This window comes from Rhinolophus sinicus, linkage group LG04 (assembly GCF_036562045.2).
Source record: "Rhinolophus sinicus isolate RSC01 linkage group LG04, ASM3656204v1, whole genome shotgun sequence".
NCBI classification, from domain to species: Eukaryota; Metazoa; Chordata; class Mammalia; order Chiroptera; family Rhinolophidae; genus Rhinolophus; species Rhinolophus sinicus.
The window spans coordinates 176902843-176922644 of NC_133754.1; the positions used below are offsets into that span (position 1 = coordinate 176902843).

A 19802-nucleotide genomic window follows, 5' to 3' on the forward strand; every position below is an offset into this window, starting at 1 on the left:
GCCCGCTGCCAAGCCTCGCGAGACCAGGGGCCGATAGGGCCGAGCCAACGGTCGCCCGTGGTTGCGGGGTCGCAGTCAGGCATCATCTTAGGCGCCACTGAACTGGTCCCGCAGTCCGACTTTCCGGTCGGCTTACGTATTTCCCACGGGGAGCGAAGGCTCATCAGATGCCCAGCAGGCGGAGTAGTGAGAATGAGGATCAAGCGAAGGTTGAGAGTCCTCGCGGGCGGCCTCCTGGCTCTCAAACCCGGCTCTCGGCAGCGGCCAGCAGCGGCTGAGGCTGCCCCAGGAAGAGCGGAGGCGATGAGCATCTTCCAGCTCCCGGCCCAGGCACGTATCTAGAGGAAGCGGAGGGGCCATGCCTGTGGAAGACAAGATGACAATTCTCGAGAAGCTGGAAGAAGGCGTGAGTAACACCGATGTGGGGCGCTTTTTTGGCATGAATGAATCAACGTTGTTTCCTTGCACCGTTGAGAAAAATGAGAAGGCCATCATGGAGTGTCTCGCCTGTCTCCTCCGACGTGCTGTGCGTTGCCCGTGATGTAAACATCAAGAAGATGGAATCTGAGTTAACCTTTTGGGTGGAGGAGGACAGGACCATACCATCGGGGCCCGGTCTCCGATGCTGATGGCCAGCTAGGCCAAAGGCATTACAAGCATCTGGTGGAAACCACTGGGAAGGACAACCCAGATAAATTTCATACAAGCGAAGGATGGTTTGAGAAGCTTAAAAATCATTCCAGTTTGTGAAATTCAAGGTTGATAGGTGAGGAAGAACCGTTAAATGCCCAGTTGGCACGAAAGTATTCCAAGCAACTCCAGAAACTGGTCAGAGCTAGAGGTTATGTTCCTCAACAGGTCTTAAACGCCAAGGACATGAGCTTGTTTGGGAAGTGAATGCCTTTGTGAACTTTCAGGGTAAAAGGCAAAAAATCAGAAACCTTAGAGGAAGCTAAGGAAAGGATTTTACTGTGTGTGTGTGTGTGTGTGTGTGTGTGTGTGTGTGTGTGTGTATGTGCGCCAATGCCACAGTGACAAAAAGATAAAACCACTGCGGCTTTATAAAGACCCTAATCCCACTTGTCTTTTGGAAAAAGATTAAAAACACCTTCCTATTTTCTGGCAATTGTGCCCCAAAGTATCATTAACCATTGCCCTCTTTTTGGATTGGTTTCATAATTCTTTTATCCATCAAGCCCAGAGTTATTTAACAGGAAAAAAAAAATCTTGGAATTCAGAGTGTTGCTAATTTGGGACAGAGGTCCCAATCACCCAGACTCATTCTTTGCTCATCCAATATCACACAATGTGATATTGTGTTTCTTCCTCTGGAAGACCCTCGCTATCTTCAGCCTTTGGATCAGGGTATAATTGAAGCATTCAAGAGGTATTACAACAAGCACGTTGACCACCTTGCTGACTATTGAAAAAACCCTGGCCTTACTTTGAAAGAAACATGGCAACAGTGCAACATTGTTTATGCTTTGGTAGTGATAAAAGAGGTGATGGATAATCTAAAACCAGCTGCTCTTACTAAAACCTGGTAGAAACTCTGGGACAAAGTGAATGATTATGCATGTTTCCCTAGAAGAAGCTGAAAAAAAAAATCATAATAGAGTCTGAAAAACAGATGAGCTTTAAATGCCTCATTATCAATGAAAATGAAATTAATGAGCTACTCAAGTTTCAAATGTTGGCATTAACCAAGACAGAGTCTATATAGCTGAGGAAGGTAACAAATCTCTGGAACCAACCTAAGGAAATTGAATGTTGCCTCAGATCTCATTGATGTTGCAGTTGACATGGATCCTTTTTTGGATCAAAGTTTGGCCTTTAAAAAAGATTTCAAAAAAATTGCTGTACACTTAAAAAGAGATGCAAAAGAACCTTCAAAATAAAGCAAAGGAATTGAAGAAAGAGAAGGAAGACACAATAAAGAGGAAGTTTGGGTGAAGGAGATGGATACAGAATCTGAAGGGGAGTCTGAGTCTGAATTTTTGCCTGAGTCCAAATCTGATAAGGGGAAGCAGATAGAAAGAAAGGGTAAGAAGCTCCAGAGGAAGAGCCCAAACCCTCAAGCAAGTGGCACTAAGGATATTACTTTATCTGAAGAATCTGCCAAAACCATAAATGCATGATTGGACTATTGGAATCTAACTGGAATTGAATCTGAAGAGTAGAGGTGCCTGAGTTGAAGAAAAAAGAGTATCCAGAGGCAGTTTCTTTCAAATAACAGTTAATCTCTTGCCATCCTTCCCCTGTTGCCCCAACATCACCTTTATTGTGACCATCCTTATAATCAGCAGACATAACATCCGTATCCTTTAGTAATTCAGCAAACACTTACTGAGCCTAAACTATGGTGTCCTGTGCTAAACTTGAGGATGTCATCTCAAAATCTAAGGTAAATGGTCATTAACAGTGGCCTTTCTTACTAATGTAATAGTTATAGAAGATCACATTCTTGATTTATTTCAATGGACTTTGAATATAAAGGTTTTCTTAGGACCACTTGGCTTCATTTTCTCTAGTTCTGTTCTTTACACAAATACTACTGTGTTTCCCCAAAAATAAGACCTAGCCGGGCAATCAGCTCTAATGCGTCTTTTGGAGCAAAAATTAATGTAAGACCCGGTCTTGCTCCAAAAGATGCATTAGATTTTATGGGTTTTTTTTCTTATTTTACTAAGACGGGGTCTTATATTAATTTTTGCTCCAAAAGACACATTAGAGCTGATTGTCCGGCTAGGTCTTATTTTCAGGTAACGTGGTAAATTCTTCAATCGCAAATGGAGATTTTCTGAGTTAACTTTGGTAGTTGCCGTGAGACTACTTGCTCTTGAAAGGCTGCCATGGTCTTGCATTTTATAAAGCACGTCTACATTTATCTGTTAATCCTCACTTTAAACCTATGAAGAAGGAGGTGTTATCCCTTTACCAAGCCCCTCCCAAAAGCTCAGAGTGGTTAAGTAACTTGCCTGAGTCTGCACAGCTAATGATGTAAATGATAAGACTAGGGCTACAACGGATTTATTAACTATTAGGTTGATGCAAAAGTAATTGCGGTTTTTGCAATTATTTTTAACCTCTTAAACCGCAAGTAAGTAATTGCGGTTTTTGCAATTATTTTTAACCTCTTAAACCGCAAGTACTTTTGCAGCAAAGTAATACTTGGTCAGACATTTTGCTAGAAAGTGTATCATGCCATGAGAGTTTATAATCCCAAAGAATGAGACAAGCAGGTGAACAGGTAATTTAAAGTAAACACAGGCTGTGAACTGGCAGGCTGCAGTCTAGATTTGGGTAACAGATGTGTTTTGTTTGACCTGCCCAGTTTAAAACAATTTTGAATTGGTTTCCAGCACTTCCCCCTTTTTGTTTAAGGTACTATTTACATACAACACAATTCACCAATGTAAATGTATAGTGGGTTGAATTTTTTTTAACACTTGTGTAACTACCACCACAATCAAGATACAGAACAGTTCCCTTAATTTAAAAAGTTTACTTGTGGCCTTGTGCACTCAATCCCTTCTTCTGTCCCAGTAATGTCATTTTAAAAATTGGGATAGTTCACTTTAAAAAGCTGGATTAAAAAACTGGAAACCCTGGCAACAGCGGACTCTGCATTCCCAGGAGGGCAGCACTCAGTCATTAGCTGGCTGCTTTGCTTATTTGTTTGCAGTTCCCCTGGTTGATGTTTAATGTTGCAACAGAAGTGTGTCCCAAGTGTGTTCTCTTAGGAGAACAGAGGACTGTGGGATTAACTCTGGGAAAGGCTACACAGAGAAGCTGGCCAGGAAAGGTGAATGAGTTTACCCGGAGAGCGGTTGGGAGCCAGAGTATCCTAAGCCCAGGAGGATTGGAAGGGAGATCCTGGGAGGAGGGGGTGACACGGGGGACAGGAAGGCAGCCCAGTGTGCCTGACTCGGTTTGGTTTTGTTTTTTGGCGGATTGGGCCTGAAGAAAGTGGAAGAGTTTAGTGCGTGTGTCAGTGTTTGTGTGCTGTACTTCCTGCAGGTTTTACATACCTGAGAAACTTGTCTTCATCTGTACATCTCTGGGGATGTTAATGGAGTTTTTTTGTTGTTAGAATGGGAAGGGAAAATTGGTATTTTTATTTTTGTATGGGTTGTAGGTCTGCGTATGGTGCTTAGGTTGTACATTTCTAGGGAGAGGGTAGTCCAGGGAAAATTCCTCCCTTTCCCCGCCCCCTCCACTATCTAGTTCCAGCCAGCCTGTCTGAGGCCCGACTGGGCTGTAGGGCAAGCGGCAGGTGGGGGCGGGGGGGGGGTGCGTTTAGGCCCTCCCCCCTCCCCCCCCAGCCGGCAACTAGCCTGAGGCCACATTCGCTGCTGCTGTGCTGCTAAATTACCAGCGACGCCATGGATAGGCTGGGCTCACGGTGCCCTCTGCCAGGCTCCCCGAGGCTGTCTGTCCTTACATGCCTCCTGGTGAGTGCCCCAGACTGTGTTACCAACCTCCTCACCCGTAAACCTCCAGCGTGGGGACGGAAGGAAGCAGGCACTTCTCTTTTCTGCTCCTGGGTTTTTGAGCTGAGGGCAGGCAGGTAGGGCCTGGACAGTCAAATCCCTGGAGCCCCGCCCCGCCCATCCCGTGGTGTGCTTCTGAAGCTTACCAGATCCCCTTCTTCACTCTTTGTGACTAGGCGGGGTGACTAGGGTGTACTTCATTGCCAGGGTCAGGGAGCCAAAGGGGTGTCTGGGGGTGAGTTCTTGTCTACGGGTCACATGATGGATTCTTTTCCTCCTCCTGTTGCAGTTATATTTTGTTTTTCTGTATTTTTCTGGGGGCTTTGTTTTCTCATCTCAGAACTATCTTAAAATGTTAAGATGCGAAGTGACTGTTTACAGAGTATCTCCGGTGCTGAGGTGTGTGAGGGGGAAAGGAGAAGTAGAGGAGAAGGTCAGAAGCTTGGGGGTCTAGCCCAGCTCTGCGCCTCACTTTTGGTTCTGTCAGAGTTTCTGAATGTTCTCTGTTACCTGTTAAGTGAAGGGTTATCTTAGAGACTAGTTGAGAGCACAGCTCTGTTTCAGTAGTACAGCTAGCTACCTTTTCCACCAGCCTCCCCACAGCGCATGGGTAGTGAAAGTAACATGGAAAAACATCCAGATGTAGGAGCTTAGTATTTTGACTCAGAGTTCATGTAAGGATTTCCACATATTTTCAGTGAGTTTAGACGTGAGCCTGTTAGCTTTGTGTTGCACTGATAGCTAACTGCTGGCTGAAACGCCCCACATCTTCCCCAGGAATGACGTTTGGGGTTGGGGGACAGGTTGACGCTCCTTTTGTTTGGAGTCTGCGGAAGAGTCATGTAGTAGACACCTGACAGTGTTCCAGTATGTCCAGATCTCTGCTAAAAGCACTGCTAACACCCAAAAGCTTTCTCTACTTCACAAGGCTATAGTTTTAATAACAGCATCTTGCTGGTGTCTTACTTTGCCAGTCTACAAGTATTTACTGAGAACCTGCTGTGTGCCATGAACTGTGCTGGGGATACAGCAATGAGCAAAGCACGGTCCCTTTGTTGAATTTGTGATTACAAATTATTTTTCCTAGCTCTTTTGCATCCATGGCAACTCTGAGATAGGCAGCACCAGTGTCCTAACCTCCCATTTCCAGATAAGGCTTATAGAAGGAGAGAAAGTAACTTGTTGAAGGCCACAGGCAGCAGTGCTGGACTAGAATTTAAATCCTGCTGCGGACACACACACACACACACACACACAATAAAAGCTTCATTGAAAAGTCTGGTTCTTTTTGTCTTGCGTGGTCATTGCTTTAGTTCAGAGGACTAGTATGTTGAATTGGTGGTGTTGGTGGAGGTAGTGGGAGGGAATAAGAAACCCAGCCCACACAGGCCTCTAGTCAAACTGAAGCTAAAGACATAAAAACGTTGCTCAGGCCCTGCCAAGAAGTAGGAGCCAGGACTTAGGCCATAGCATAAAAGGAGTGGGAGCACAGAGGTTTATTTGAGCCACGCTTGAGCGCTGGGCTGGGAGCAGGAGAAGTGCTCTTGTTCAGCCCGGCGAAGTCACAGGGGGCTCCTTGCAGGTTGCCTCTCTCCCTGGTAATGACCCCGTTATATCCCCCAAGCATAGAACCTGGAATGGAAGGTGTTCTCCAGTTCTTTTCATTTCTTTGTATTTTAAATGCTTCTCATTAAAATAGTAAGACAGATTGTATCTTGAATGCCTTTTCCTCTCAGTCACTGCCATCTTCTTAGCTCAGGATCTTAGTTTTTCCCCTGGATCTTGTCATGGCTTTCTAAGTAGGCTCTCTTCTGGTCACTCCCCATCCTCTCTCCTGGTGCTCTGCTTAGCTTCACTGTGTTATTACTCTGCTATGTAAAAACCTCCAAAAGTACCCTGTCACTTGAGTACAAAGCCCAAACTCTTTAGCCTGACCCATTTCTTTATAGTCTTAGCCAGTCTCATTTCCTCCTGATCGCATACCCACAGACTTAAGACCCATGTAGACTGTGTATCTCAACTATCCCGAAATACCTCTTGAGTTTGTACATACTATCATTTGCTCAGAGTCTCCCTCTCCTCTTGTAATGCTACTGATTAGTTCAGATCCGGTTTAGATGGTACCTTCTCTTCTATGCCTTTTCCTGCTCCCTCAGGTAGAGCCTTCCTCATGGTCACCCCAGCTCTCAGTTTCAGGAGCACAAGTTGTATAGCTTCAGAATTACGCTACGTTTTCCACTAGCCTACCCACAGTGCCTGGCACATATACGAATGAATGAAGGTGAAATTAACTCCCTAAAACAGGGAGCTTAATCTCTGTTTCGTTATTATCTCCACAGGATGATAGTAGCAATTCAGTGGCTGCCAGTTGGCATTACCTCCAGTAGGACTTTTGTACAATAAGAGTGGATTTCAAATCATCCAGACTTGAGTCCTAATTCTGGCTTCGCCAATTAAAAGCTATGTGATTTTGAGCAAGCTCTTTGATTTCTGAGCCTCTACTTTTTTGTCATCTGCAAAATGAAGAGGAAAATATCTAGGCAGGAAAAGTTCAAGCACTAACGCTCAAGATCCCAGGAATAATTTTGTGGACGGGGAAGGGGAATGAGAAACTGATGCCCAGCCTTGGTTCCAGTCTGCTGGAGCCGGCAGGGGCTGAATTGGTCATGTCACTGCTGACCTGTGCTTTTCTTCCCCCCATTTAGCTCCTGACTGTTTCTTTGCTGACATACCCCATGCTCAGGCCCCTTAGCCTGCAGCTCCATTCGGCGGTCACTGGCAGCTATGTCTCCGGCACTTACTCCATCGTCTTTGTCAACTGTCCCAATGAGCACATTGCCAGAGATATTGCCAGGTATGGTAAAGGTGCTTAGGTGCTGTCCCAGGATGCTCCAGGGAGCTGCCAGGATGGGCCAGCGGGGACAATTTGGGGCCCTTCTCTTGCTTCTGACAACCCCATCCGTTTAGGGATGAATTACACAGTTATATGCTTGGGGTGATATGAGGAAACAGCTAAATGATCACCCAGTGCATCCTGCTACTGGGCCTGAAAATGTTGGGTGGTGCATGGGGGTGATATGGACCCAGAGAGAGAGGCGGCTCGCCCGAGGTGTGAAGGGAACAGGGGAATCCTGCTGGTTGAGAATTTCAGTCTCCTCGTTCCTGGCCCATCTCTCTCTCTCCTGGGAGATTCTCTCTTTGCTCAGTCCCACAAGTGATCACTATGGCAAGTGAGGAGGAGGAGGAGGGGGAGGCCATTCCAAGTATTTAGGAAATTTCTAGAAGCAGCTGTGGTGTGGTGGGAAGAGCACTGGACTTGTAAGCAGGCCAGAGTGTGAATCTTGGCTCTACCACGTACTGTGTTAACTTGGGCAAGTCGCTTCCTCTCTGTAAGCACTCGTTTTCTGAATTGTAAAATAAAATAATGTCACATACCTCACAAGATTGTGTGAGGATTAGATGATATGACATATGTTCAATCCTTACCCCAGTAACTTGAATGTGGTAGATGCTCAATAAATGTTTGTGGTGTCTGAATTTCCCCTTCATTGCTCTTTATAGATGCAGCTTTGAAGAGGGTTAGTGGGGCTGGAGGGTAATGGACTTGGCTCCTTGCTCCCTTTCTTCTTGCTCCACAACTCAGCATTCTTGAAGTTGATGATAGACTGTTACAGTATTTTAAAACGTTGAATCTGGTCTTTGGGAGCACACAGCTCCCAAATTGTTGGTCACAGGTTATCCTTGCATTGGATTCCAGCTTTCTTTCCCCCAAGCAGACTGTATATTTTCCCCTCATTAACATCACCTTTGGAGAACAGCTCTTATCTAAAAGAACCTGTAATGACTCCAGAAATACAACCATAGTATTTAGCAGCTAGGAAATGCAATCCCTTCTGATGCTTCTGTATACGCAGGGTCTGTACTGAACTGTCTTTCTCTGTACTCCTGGGTCAGCCACTTGTGGTCCTGTGAGGGAGCCCCTTCAGCTGACACCTGTAAGGTTTGGTATTGGGAGGAAAAGGATTCTAATGCCTGGATTCTATAATAACTGGTTGAAAGGCCAGTTCAGGTCAATGGATCAGTATCTGCTTGGAGAGAGGCCTCTATTGTCTTCTTGCATCTAAGGTTGTTGATGAGAAGTCAGGTGTTTAGCAGGGTCTCATTCCTTTGTAGGTAATGCTTTTCTCTCTGATAGTGTTTTGGATTTTCTCTTTGTCTTAATGTTTAACTATTAATTTGTTAAATAGTCTCTCTCTATTCTTTCTATGCCCTTTTCCTGGAACTCCTATTAGATAGATTTGAATTTTTTCTCTATGAGTGAACTTTTATATTTTTTCTCTTCTTTATTCTGCATCCTGGGAGAATTTCTGACCCGTCTTCTTTCTTACTTGTTTTTCATCTGTATCTATTTTACTATTCAACCATTCTATTGAGTTTTAGATTTAAACGATATAGTTTTCCTTTTCAATATTTCTAATTGTTCTTTAAAAACCAACTGCTCATGCGTCATAATTGTCTGATCTTATTTTAATCTGATTTTATGGATGCAATAACCTTGCTTTATATTTCTGCAGATATTAATTATACTTATTTTTATTTGTTTCCAGCTTTATTGACATATAACATTGTGTAAGCTTAAGGTGTACAATGTGATGATTTGATATATGTATATATTGCAAAATGATCACCACAATAAGATTAGTTAACACATCTGTCACCTTACATAGTTACCTTTTTTTTGTGGTGAGACCTTTTAAGATCTACTCTCTTAACAGCTTTCAAGTATGCATAATTATACTTATTTTAAAATCTTGGTTTTGAATGTTCCATTAACTGGTCCTCCTATTATGGAAATTCTTTATTTTTGTTGAATTCTTTTCTCTCTTGGTATTGACTTTCCTCATATATTTTGTGATTCTTAATTGTAAGCTCTCCCATCTTTTTAGTTACGCTCCTGGGGAGTCACAGGAACCGCTGCAAGGAATTGGTGTTAGGCAGCACTGTTTTCAGCGGGAGGGTGGGTTGGGGGGACAGTGTGAAGCTTGGGGTACCCTGGTAAACGGGTCTTCTGGGCATGAATTCTCTTTCTTATCCTTGGCTGTCACCAGCTACTAGGACACTGTTTTGCCTTTCTTCCCAAAATGCCTCCACTCACTGCTCCTTCCTGGAGACAAACACCCCATTATTGCTGCCTTGGCCATGGGAGATTTGGAGGGTCCACCTGCTTCTGCCGTGGCATTCCCACAATTCACCTTGATGGTTGCCTCTAAGTTCCTGCCTGCTGTGGTTCCCGTCACCTCCAGATACAGACTGTCGCTCTCATCTCTGTGGGGCAGTCCCCCTGCATGTGGCAGGGCCGCCTTTTCTTCTCTGGGACTTCCTCATACTCGTTGCTGGTGTATGGAGCGTTCTCCTTACTGTGCTCCGGCCTCACTAAGTAGCATCTTCTCTCATTTCTAGGTCTGCTGTAAAGGGGGTGTGTTCAGGCCACCAGGTTGATCCGAAAGTCTGTAGCGGAGTCTTCAGAGATGTGCTATGACGCTTTCACCTCAGCCGGTTCTGTTCAGTATTTTTATGAGTGATTTGGACAGAAGAGAAGCAAATGGGTTTAGTTTCCAGGATTTGTAGAAGGGGAGAATAAAAGGGCGCTGGGCGGGAGGGCCCCACAAATGTTAGCTGGCAGGAACCCCAACTTTAGCTACAGAAGCAGTGCCGGGACCAGGTCCTTCTGCCCAGTTTGGTTCTTCTTCAGTGTTCTTCGGAGTTTGGTCTGCTGCCTCTCAGTTCTGGTTCCGGGCAGTGTTCTTAGCCCTCTTCATTGACGGACACATTCTGATCTCTTGTTGGGGTCAGGGACAAATCCTGAGTGGTGACTCAGGAGATCTGCATTCCAGGGTCTGCCCTGCTGCCAGCATCACATACGGCCCGCAGAAGGAGGGCACTGCATTAGGCCAGAGTCCCAAGCACAGATACCTACAGGCAGGTCACCTAAACGGGTGGGTAGGCTGGGTGTAATGATGGAGGTTGACAGTAGAGAGTAGCCCTTACTCTTCTTAGGTGTTGAGAGGAAAGAGCAATTAAAACTGGATTGACCTGAGAAGCATGCCATGCTCAGCTCTAGCTAAATGTGACCTTACGGGACTGCAAGTCCAATGTTATAAGACTCAGTTTTTGGTGAGAAGCTAGGTAATCTGTACTGTTGTTAATATGAAACATCCTGATAGTAAATAGTGGAAATAAAGTCAAGATTTTCTTAACTGCCATGAGAGGCAAACCATATATCCGGTCTGTGAGCCACCAGTCTGTGAACTTTGCCTTTTCTAGAGGCCCTCGCAGCTCTCACTTCTAGCTCCTGCTTTCCTCAGATGAGCATGAGGGCCTGAGCTCCTTCTCTGTGACTCGACCGCTGGCCCTGAGAGCGTGTGTGTTTTATCAACAAGTGGCTTTTTGGTTAACACATTCCTCCGCAGTTCTGCAGTCTGTTACCCAAGGACAGCTTGCTGTGATCAGTCATGGAGCGTTCACGTTCCCAAAGAGATCGGAGAGGGCCTGTGAGGCAGTGGATTATTTTTTTCTAGAGGTTTAACTCACTCCACCTTCAGAACCAATAAAATGTGATTTCCCAGCAAATGACTGAGTGAGCAAGACTCTCAGCAGTTGCTTCAACAAATGCGGGCCATGTGCCCTCCGTACAGTCAGGGATTTATTTAAAGCTCCTGGAACTTTGCAAGGGAAGGAGGGTGGTGCTATTGCCAGGTTAATGTGGAGCCCTAACTAGAGCAGTTTAGCCTGGAACTCAAGGGAAGAGAAAGTAGGTCAGTTCTCGTGGCAGCAGCTGAGGGCAGGAGGCATCAGTGAGCAGGGCGCAGATGAGGTTTCTTTGGCAAGGTCCGAGCACTTAGAGAATAGGCTGGACTCCTCAGCTGCCTGAGACCTGAGGAAGGATTGTCAGGGCCTGCCTGACTTGGAGGGTTTTGCTGCTTGGGGACACTTCTGTGCACGAAGGACTTGGGGGTGCTCCTGTTGCTATGACACCTACACAGTTCAAGCACAATTGATTCTGTTCACCAGGCACTGCACAGAAATCTGAGATTATCGGACCAGGAATGCCAACCTCTGGTCTGGTCAAAAAAAAATCTTAGTGGTCTGCAAACAAAGGTGATGATTGCTCTTAGGGCTGTGATAGAAACCTTTGCAAAAATAGAAGGTGAAAAGAACCTGTATTTGCCAAAGACAAACTCAGGTTTTGATGCTTTTTGCATTTTGTATTTTGGAGTTGTAGCCATTCTGTGTTGTCACATGGGTATCTACAGATCAGAAGCACTGTCAGCCTGATACATATCTGAGAGAGAGAAGCAGAAGCAGCTGGCATAATAAAAGGAGTTTTGGGTGGTGATAAGAGTTAGAACACACTGGCTGAACCAATTCTCTCATTGTACAGTAGGAAAGTCAGGCTGAGTGGGGGCTGTGTGCCTGTCTCAGATAGGTGCTGGAATACTTCTTCCTGGAATGAAAGAAAGAACTTGCATATGGTCCCATAGCCATCCTTCTGCAGGTCCAGGAATGGAATCCAGGTGTTCTTGTTCCGGGTCCAGAGTTAATTCCCATTCCCCAAGCATACAGGGCCTCTCCTTAAAACTTCCTTCCCGTAGCTGCTTCCCTGCGTCTCTTCCCACCCAGGGAAGGACTTACAAACAAGCTCTGGCTTTAGAGGTTCTGTGCATGGTGGTTGTGGAATGTGTTGGTTTGAGGGAGGGAGGGGTTATCTGGTTAGACTCAGGTGTCCTGTAATCCCCAGGCACTCCTGCCCTGTCCCTTCTCTTAAGATGCTGGACACTTGCCCCCGTGACTCTTAGTGTCTTTGCTTTAGGACTATCCTGGACAAGAAGCTGGCTGCCTCTGTGAACATCCTGCCCAAGGCGTCCTCACTGTGAGTTCTGCTGTGGTCCCTGGGGGGCTGTGGGAGTGTGAGCTCAGGTCCTGGCTGCGGGGGGAGCACTGCACTAGTGGGGGGTCGTCAAAGAACAGCCCAGAGGCGTTGAATTCATCAACACCTCCCTGTTCGTTTATATGCAAAGAAAGCAACCAGAGCTTATGTCATCCATGAGCAAAAGCAAAAATGGGTTGTGTATAGAGAAAGGAGAAAAACCCTACCATTTAGGAACAGTGAATCTTGTTTGCACATTCTTTGTTTAAGTCAATTAGCTTGCTGTTAGCGAAGAAGTCAGACTAGGCATTCCATCCCTGAGTGAGCCAGCTAGGGATAGTGAAGAAAATAATTTCCATTGCTTTTAGGTTCTTTGGAAAACTGAGAGTTTAGCATATGTGACAGGCTGTTTCTGTGTATTGTCTGCCCTTCATTTCATTAACACCTTCACTTTAGTTAAGTCTGGTCTGCACCATTTCTCCCACTACTAGTTGTGCAGGATTTGTCTTGTGACTTAATCTCTGATCAGTCTGTCTCTCATCTCCTTCCCTCCTGGAAAGAGGGAGAGAATGAGATGGGGGGGGGGTAGAGGTGGGGAGGGAAATAATGTCTACTCTGAAGGTCAAAACAGAAAGATGCTGTATAGTGAAAGCTCCCTCCCTACCCCACCCCCGCCAGCGGTGTCATGGCCTCAGTGGTTCACATCATCTGTTGCTGTGGCTCCCTAGTTGGGCTGTGCTTCAGATTCCTGAGCTCCATCCTAGGTCTGCTCAGTCAGTCTCCCTGAAGGTGGGGCTCGGGTCTCGGAATTTTTAAAAAGTTGTATAGTGATTGACATAAAGCCAGTCTGGGAAGCAATACTTGGGAACTAGAATAGAATTGCAGCCTAGCATTCCCTTTACAGCCTTCCTTTGACCACAGCTCTAGGAGAGAAGGCCAATGGTCTAGGTCATCTTAGACTTGCCCCGCGTCAGTGTAGATATTCTCCGGCCAAATATTTTTCCCTTCTCTTCAAGTGCTGCACTCATACTCTTCTCAACATCATCACTGACTTTTAACTTTCGGACCTGCTTACATAGATTGTAAGGCTTCAGGGATTGTACTTCCCTGAAGCCTCCTGTGCTTTTTATTTATCCTTTCATGGGCACTGAGCTTTGAGTCAGTGATAAAAGTAGCATCAGTCCAAAGGATGGGGAGGGCCCTGGAAGCCGTGAGTATAGAATGAGTGCCGAAAGAGCTCGAGATGCCCGGTTTGGAGGAGAGAAAACAGAGAACTTTCTGCAAGGCTTTCCTGAGGTGGTTCTTCATGTGGAAGTTGGGTGGCAGATGTTGGCACACCACAAGACAAACCATCTCAATAGATGTGAAAACCTTTATGATAGATGGACTTCTTTAGGAGATGGTGAGCCTCTCGCCTTCAGGAATGTTCAGGCAGGTGCTAGAAGCCAGCATTAGAATGGTTGGACTAGATGACCTGGAGTACCTTGGCCAACTCTAGACTGTTTTATGTGGGCTTGGAGACATTTTAAAGTTTCCACCTCAGTAAGTCATCTAACTGCCAAGTTTGACATTTCCCTGGGCTCATCTTATGAGCAGAATGATTTGGTTTTGTTCTCTTCTCCAGGTACTTTTGGAACGGAGAAATAGAAGAAGCCACTGAGATCATGTTGGTGAGTGAGGATGGGGGGATGGGGCTTAATAGGAGTGAAATCAAGGCCTTTTCCCCAGGTTCCAGTTAAAAATTAGCAAAGATCAACTCATTGAGGTTCTTGACCCACGTAAGTGCCTTACATTCATTTGTGAGCTAGTGACAGGGCCTGGTGACCTGGAGGAGAAACTGTCTCTTAAATGGCCAAATGATCAGCTGCAGAGCTGGGACTGAGGTCCTAAAGCAGTGACTTCTTTTTTTCTCTTACAGTTAATAAAGACGAAAACTTCCAAGGTCCACATGCTGTCCAGCTACGTAAGGTAATGCTGACATCGCTTCTCAGCCAGGAACATACTGGGGACTAAGTGACTGAGACTGAAAAGCGGGAAACCTAGTCACCAACCTTCCGCGTGGCCCTGGCATGTGCTTATCCCCTAGGTTCTTCCTGTGTAAAATGAGAGGCTAGACTGAGTTAACTTAAACCAGCGGTTCTCAAAATTTTGCTCTCAGGATCCCTTTACACTTCTAAAACTTATTGAGGACCCAAGAGCTTTGTTTATGTGGATTACATCAAAGTTTGCTGCATTAGAAATTAAAATAGAAATTTAAAAATATTTCAGTTCATTGAAAATAACAATAAAACCATTACATATTAAATAATGCATTCTTATGGAAAGTAAACATATTTTCCAAAAAAGTGAGAATGACGTCATTTTTGATTTTTGCAAAATCTGGCATAATAAGACGCATCTTTAAGTATTGGGACACTTTTAAAGCTCATGGTGATAAAATCAAGTCTTGCAAACTTCTAATTTTTTGTTTGAAAACATGAATTTTTTCATTGGCAACAAATGATTTAAATCGTCTTCATTTGAGTGATGGGCTCACTTTGTTCATATTTGAGAAAATGTCTAATACACAAATCTGAATCATCATAATTTGTACATATGACAAATTATGGTTACTCAGGCTTAAAAATGGCATTTTGTGAAAAAGTCTAGTTTAGCTTGTGACTAAAACAATCAGACAAGTTTAAGACAACATTGAATGCAGGCACACAGCAAAAATGCTTTACATATACTTCCCATTTTGTCACACTGTACTAAAAAGACATGTACATAGGGTCGAAATTTAATAAAAATAGTAATTTTTACCACTTTATCGAGCTGTTCTTAGTGAGTTTGACTTTTTTAAAATGCAGATGTGGTGAAGAATACAGTGACAGCTGGTACAGTTTGGTGCTGTCATACCAGCAGGTTTACCCATCGTTGCTTTTGCACCGTTAGTGCAAATGTCAACATAATGAAAAGAGAAATAATGAATTAGTGTTATGAAATAGTTTGGCCTCATGGATCTCCTGAAAGAGTCTTGGAGCTCCCCCAGGGTCAGTGGACCTTCCTTTGAGAACCACTGGTTTCAAGCCTCATCAGTGTGGTTTGGGAATCACTGGCATTGCCTGGAAGCCTTCTAGAACTGCAGTCTCACGCTCACTTACACTCTGAACAAACTGCAGCGTAGCAAGGTCCCCAGGTGACTCCCATGCCCATTACAAGCTTGAGAAGTACTGGTCCAAACCAGTGACTCTTGATGCTGGCTACGTAATGTAATCACTTGGAGACGTTTCTCAAATGACCAGTTTAGGCCCCACCTCAGATTCTGACCTAATTCATCTGGAATGGGGATCAAATACAGTGTTCTTCAGAAGCATACTGACTCGAATATGTGGCTAGGATGCAGGTCATCTACCCATCTGGATGATAAAACCCTTTCCTTCACTTCAGCCAGGATTCTGGGAACATATGGTTATACACTGGTCTTACCTCTAGCAGTAGAGAAGGCCTGTGTTCCCACCTTAGCAGAGGTGTGAGAATAAGGCACCTTTGGTAGAACCAGCACTATCAAAAAATTACAGTGTAACTGGTGAGGGACAGCCTCTGGGTAAGAAGGTGAACCCCGGAGCTTGACCTCCAGGGTCAAATCCTGGCTTTCCTACTTGCTGGTTACAGCATAAGTACCTGCATATTTGCATATTAGCTAGACTTTCTGTGCCTCAGTTTCCCAATCTGTAAAACAGGGATCATACTAGTGCCGTGGGATGCATTTATGCGAAGTGTGCACATGAAGTGCTGTATCAGCAGCAGCTCTTACGGCTGACGTGTTACAAATGTCTTAACTCTGTATGTCTGAATACTGGATGTCTGCTTATAAAAACATATACACTAGTCCAGGTGTCCATGAACTAAGAAAATGCATTACTTAGCACTGGATAAAATGACCCAGCTCACTCCAGATGTTTAAGCACATGCACGCATGTTGTGACTGATTAAGCATGCTGTCTCATGAGAACTTGACATCCTATCTCATGCCTCAGTCAGCAGAAAGGAAGCAGAGGATTATTACTCCCATTTGACAGATGGGAAACTGAAGCCCAAGGCCTCCTATTTCTTCATTCTGGAAAATGAAGAAAACTTGCATTGTATGCTGAGGGCCAGGTGAAAGAAACGGGGAGAAGGGTTTGGATGGTCAAGGAAGATCCCTTGGAAAAGGTCAATGTTTGAGTTTGGCCTTGAGGGACAGAGAGGCTTACAATTGGTCAACAGGAGCAAGGAGAACTTTCTAGGTGAAGAGAATACAGGAGTATTGGGGGAGGAGTTGTTAGGGGAAGGCACAGTGATGAGTGTGGGATAGTGATAAAGATGGTACTAACATTTAATGAAGGCATACAGTAGCAGTCAACGTACTAGGTGAGTGCGTTGTATACCTGGTCACAATTAATCCTCAGCAATCTAGTCATGTAGGTACTGTTTTTATCCCCTTTGTAGGGCCTTCAGAGAAATTAAGTGATTTGTCCATGGTTACATAGCTCGGAAAGGGCAGCCTTAGAATCTGAACCCATGTGGTGAGACTCTAAAGCCATCTGGCCCAACTCACCACTTGTAGACAGCGGGGAAACAGGCTCTGGAGAAGTGGGCTCTGAGGCGGGACAGGTGGGCCGCGGCAGCTTGCAGTGGGCTTCACGTGAGGCTGGCCCGTGGGTTTTATCGTGTGGGCTGATCTAATCCTAGTCATTCACAGGGCTCTGCTCTTTTTCCCAAGGTCGGTGCATCCTTTTGAAATCCCAGAGGTCTTCAGTCTTCCCATGGACCAAGGAGATGTGCACTATTTAAAGTGGCTGAAGGAGAGCATGGAGGAGCACTGAGTCGGGGAGGCTTTCTGTGCATCCTGCTGGCCGCCTCTAGCCTCCATCAGCTGCACTCTGGGGCAAGGGAGGCCTCTTTCTGCCTCCTGCCCTCTTGTCAGCACAGGAGGAGCTAAGGAACTGTGGCAGCTGAAGGTCCGAGGCTCCTGAGGCGAGAAGAGGTGGCTGGGCCAGTCGGGCCAAGCAAGAACCCAGTGGAACTTATCTCTGGGTGCCTCAGGCTTAAAGGTGGCCAAGGGGTGGGAGGGCAAGGATGGATGTGTGTAGGGGACAAGGGGAGGTGGCAGTGAGGGGGAGGTTTGTCATCTTTGCCTACAGTTACCTGGCCTATGAGTATCTAGGATGTAATTACCCTCTTGATTCTCATGAGGAGGAATGGATCTGATGACCTGTTTACCTGGAAGTGTGTGCGATAAATGCCATTTTCTAGGGGACCTACAAGCACTTTATTCAAAAGGATGAATCGCTAAGGGTGCAATTTCAGGGACAAGCAGGATTATTTCTCCCAACTAAAGATGGTGTTTGTTAACTCCTCAGTCCTGAGGAGGTGGGCCTGGGGCTGGGCTTTAGGAGTGTGGGTAGGACTGGTGGAATATTAGGGCTGAGATGCACCCTCAGGGTTGGGAATTGGTCTTGATGCTTTCGTAGCCTGAATGTGACAGACATCGAAAGGTTCTAGTGCCCTGCTCAGCGGAGACAGGTTCCGAGCCCACCATACTAACCTTTTCACTTGAGCATTGAAATTGAACATCCTAACGTAGGACAGAACCCTGGGGAACTGCTAGACCAGTGTTTTTAGACTTGTTCCACAAAGCCCCAGGGATTGGCAGAAGGTACCCTGGGGGCTCCCTGGAGGGGGGATAAATATATAAGCCCCCCCCATACTTCAGCCAATGCAACTGTGCTTGTATTACTTTTATGTATTGAACTCGCTTGTGAGATTGGGGCGGGAGTTTTTTTGTAAGTTTTCTTTGTTAAAAGTTTGTAAACCAGTGGTCTAAGGCAGTCTCCGTTTTATAGGTTACTAAAGGAAACTGAACTGCACTGCGGTCCGGAAAGGGGGTGGTGTTGTCAGTTGTGTTATGAACGGTCCAGTCGAGTGCTTACCCTGTGTCTGGTGCTCTCCTGTACCTGTCCGTGGGACGCAGGTGGAAGAGGACAGAAGGCAGAGTCCTATGGGGTGAGAAGAGAGACTCAGCCTAGGCCCCCTCCAGGAATCTGTCACAAGGGAACTCCACTCTGGGGAGCCCATGGGCGGCCTGGTGAGGGGCCACAGACATCTGTGGTCTCTGGGGTCTTTCTTCCCTGAGGGAGTGGTGGGTGGGAGCGGTAGTGCGAGGCTCTAGGCCTGACACCTGCTGTGCTTTTGGGACCTTAGTTCCTCCAAACATAAAATGGGGCAAGGTCTCCAAGGGTGGTCCTATGAAGACCTTGTAGGGACTTCAGGCTGAGGCCCTTCCAAAGGTCCAGAGAATTCCTTCTTGATAGCCAGTGGGTATTTTGGAAGGCTGCCTCAGGAGAAGAACAAAGATGATAATAATGATGTCCCTTTTTACAAAAGGTGTTTCTGATACGTAAGAAAACATTGTGTGTAGCGGGCCAGCCGCCACGAGTCGAACGGTTCCTGACAAGGGGAGTGGGAATGAAAAAAGACACTCACACATATGATGATGGCGATCGCGGACTTCAGTGATCCTGAAGACGCTGAGTTTATTCTGTCCCCAGAATTTATACATTCTGTGGACGTGCAGTTTAACAAGCACAAAAATGCATTACCTAGTTAACAGTAAATCTTTAACTTGAACACAGGAGACACAAAATTTACTGAAACTCCCAAAAGTAATTATCTTATCAATTGCCTTGAATAGCCATCAGTCTTCTGTGTCCGGGAACTGACCACTCCTACCACATTCCTGAGCAGCTTGCAAGCACTCTCCAGGTGCAGGCAGAGACAATTGCCTCAGGGGGAGGAAACAGGTTAAGCATAAACCGAGCCATTCTGTTAAGGTTCAGAGTTAACTGCAACCATGGCTCCCCACAATTGTGTCAAGTAAACGCCACTGAAATTGTCCTGGGGACCCCAGATGGACTGCCTGTATTGCTTTCAGAATAAAGTCCAATTTCTTGGTATGGTTTTCAAAGCCCTTCAGAACCTTGCCTCAGCTCCCTTTCTGCATCGTCACCTACGTCTCCTCTCCTCCTCTGGCAAGTGAATGGCTTCAGTAGGCCGTGTGGTATGAGTCCTGTGTGCAGGCCATCCCCTACCTGGAGTGCCTTTTTATGTGAGTGCTTGTGACCTGGCTGCTCCTTTGCAGGCCCGACTCCCCAGGTAGAAGGCGTCTCGCCGTGTGCATCCGTCGACCTTGCATTTCTAGACTGTGAGCTGCTCGAGGTCAGGGACATGGGGGAATTTATTTGATCTCTTGCACAGGATTTGGCAGATATTTCCCCAACTGATGTTTCAAGGATTTGAATAAATAAAGCTTTCTCTATAGTCCACAGTTATTTTCTAAATTATGGAATTGGCAAAATACA

General features: G+C 45.7%; 1 protein-coding gene across 4 annotated transcripts; it reads left to right on the forward strand.

The window, feature by feature from the left end:
• The first annotated feature begins 39 nt into the window (after positions 1 to 39).
• Positions 40 to 19761, forward strand: LOC109447160 (protein CutA homolog). Of its 4 annotated transcripts, none has more exons than XM_074330942.1 (6): positions 40 to 406; positions 7199 to 7347; positions 12364 to 12423; positions 14045 to 14090; positions 14339 to 14388; positions 17165 to 19761. In XM_074330942.1, exons 1-6 carry the CDS (start codon positions 359 to 361, stop codon positions 17265 to 17267), a joined length of 456 nt encoding a protein of 151 aa, XP_074187043.1. In that variant the 5' UTR covers positions 40 to 358; the 3' UTR covers positions 17268 to 19761. The 4 variants fall into 4 exon arrangements, with proteins under 4 accessions (XP_074187043.1, XP_019586768.2, XP_019586769.2 ...); XM_019731209.2 differs by having other exon boundaries at positions 133 to 2404; XM_019731210.2 differs by lacking the exon at positions 40 to 406 and adding an exon at positions 3129 to 3805.
• The last annotated feature ends 41 nt before the right edge of the window (positions 19762 to 19802 follow it).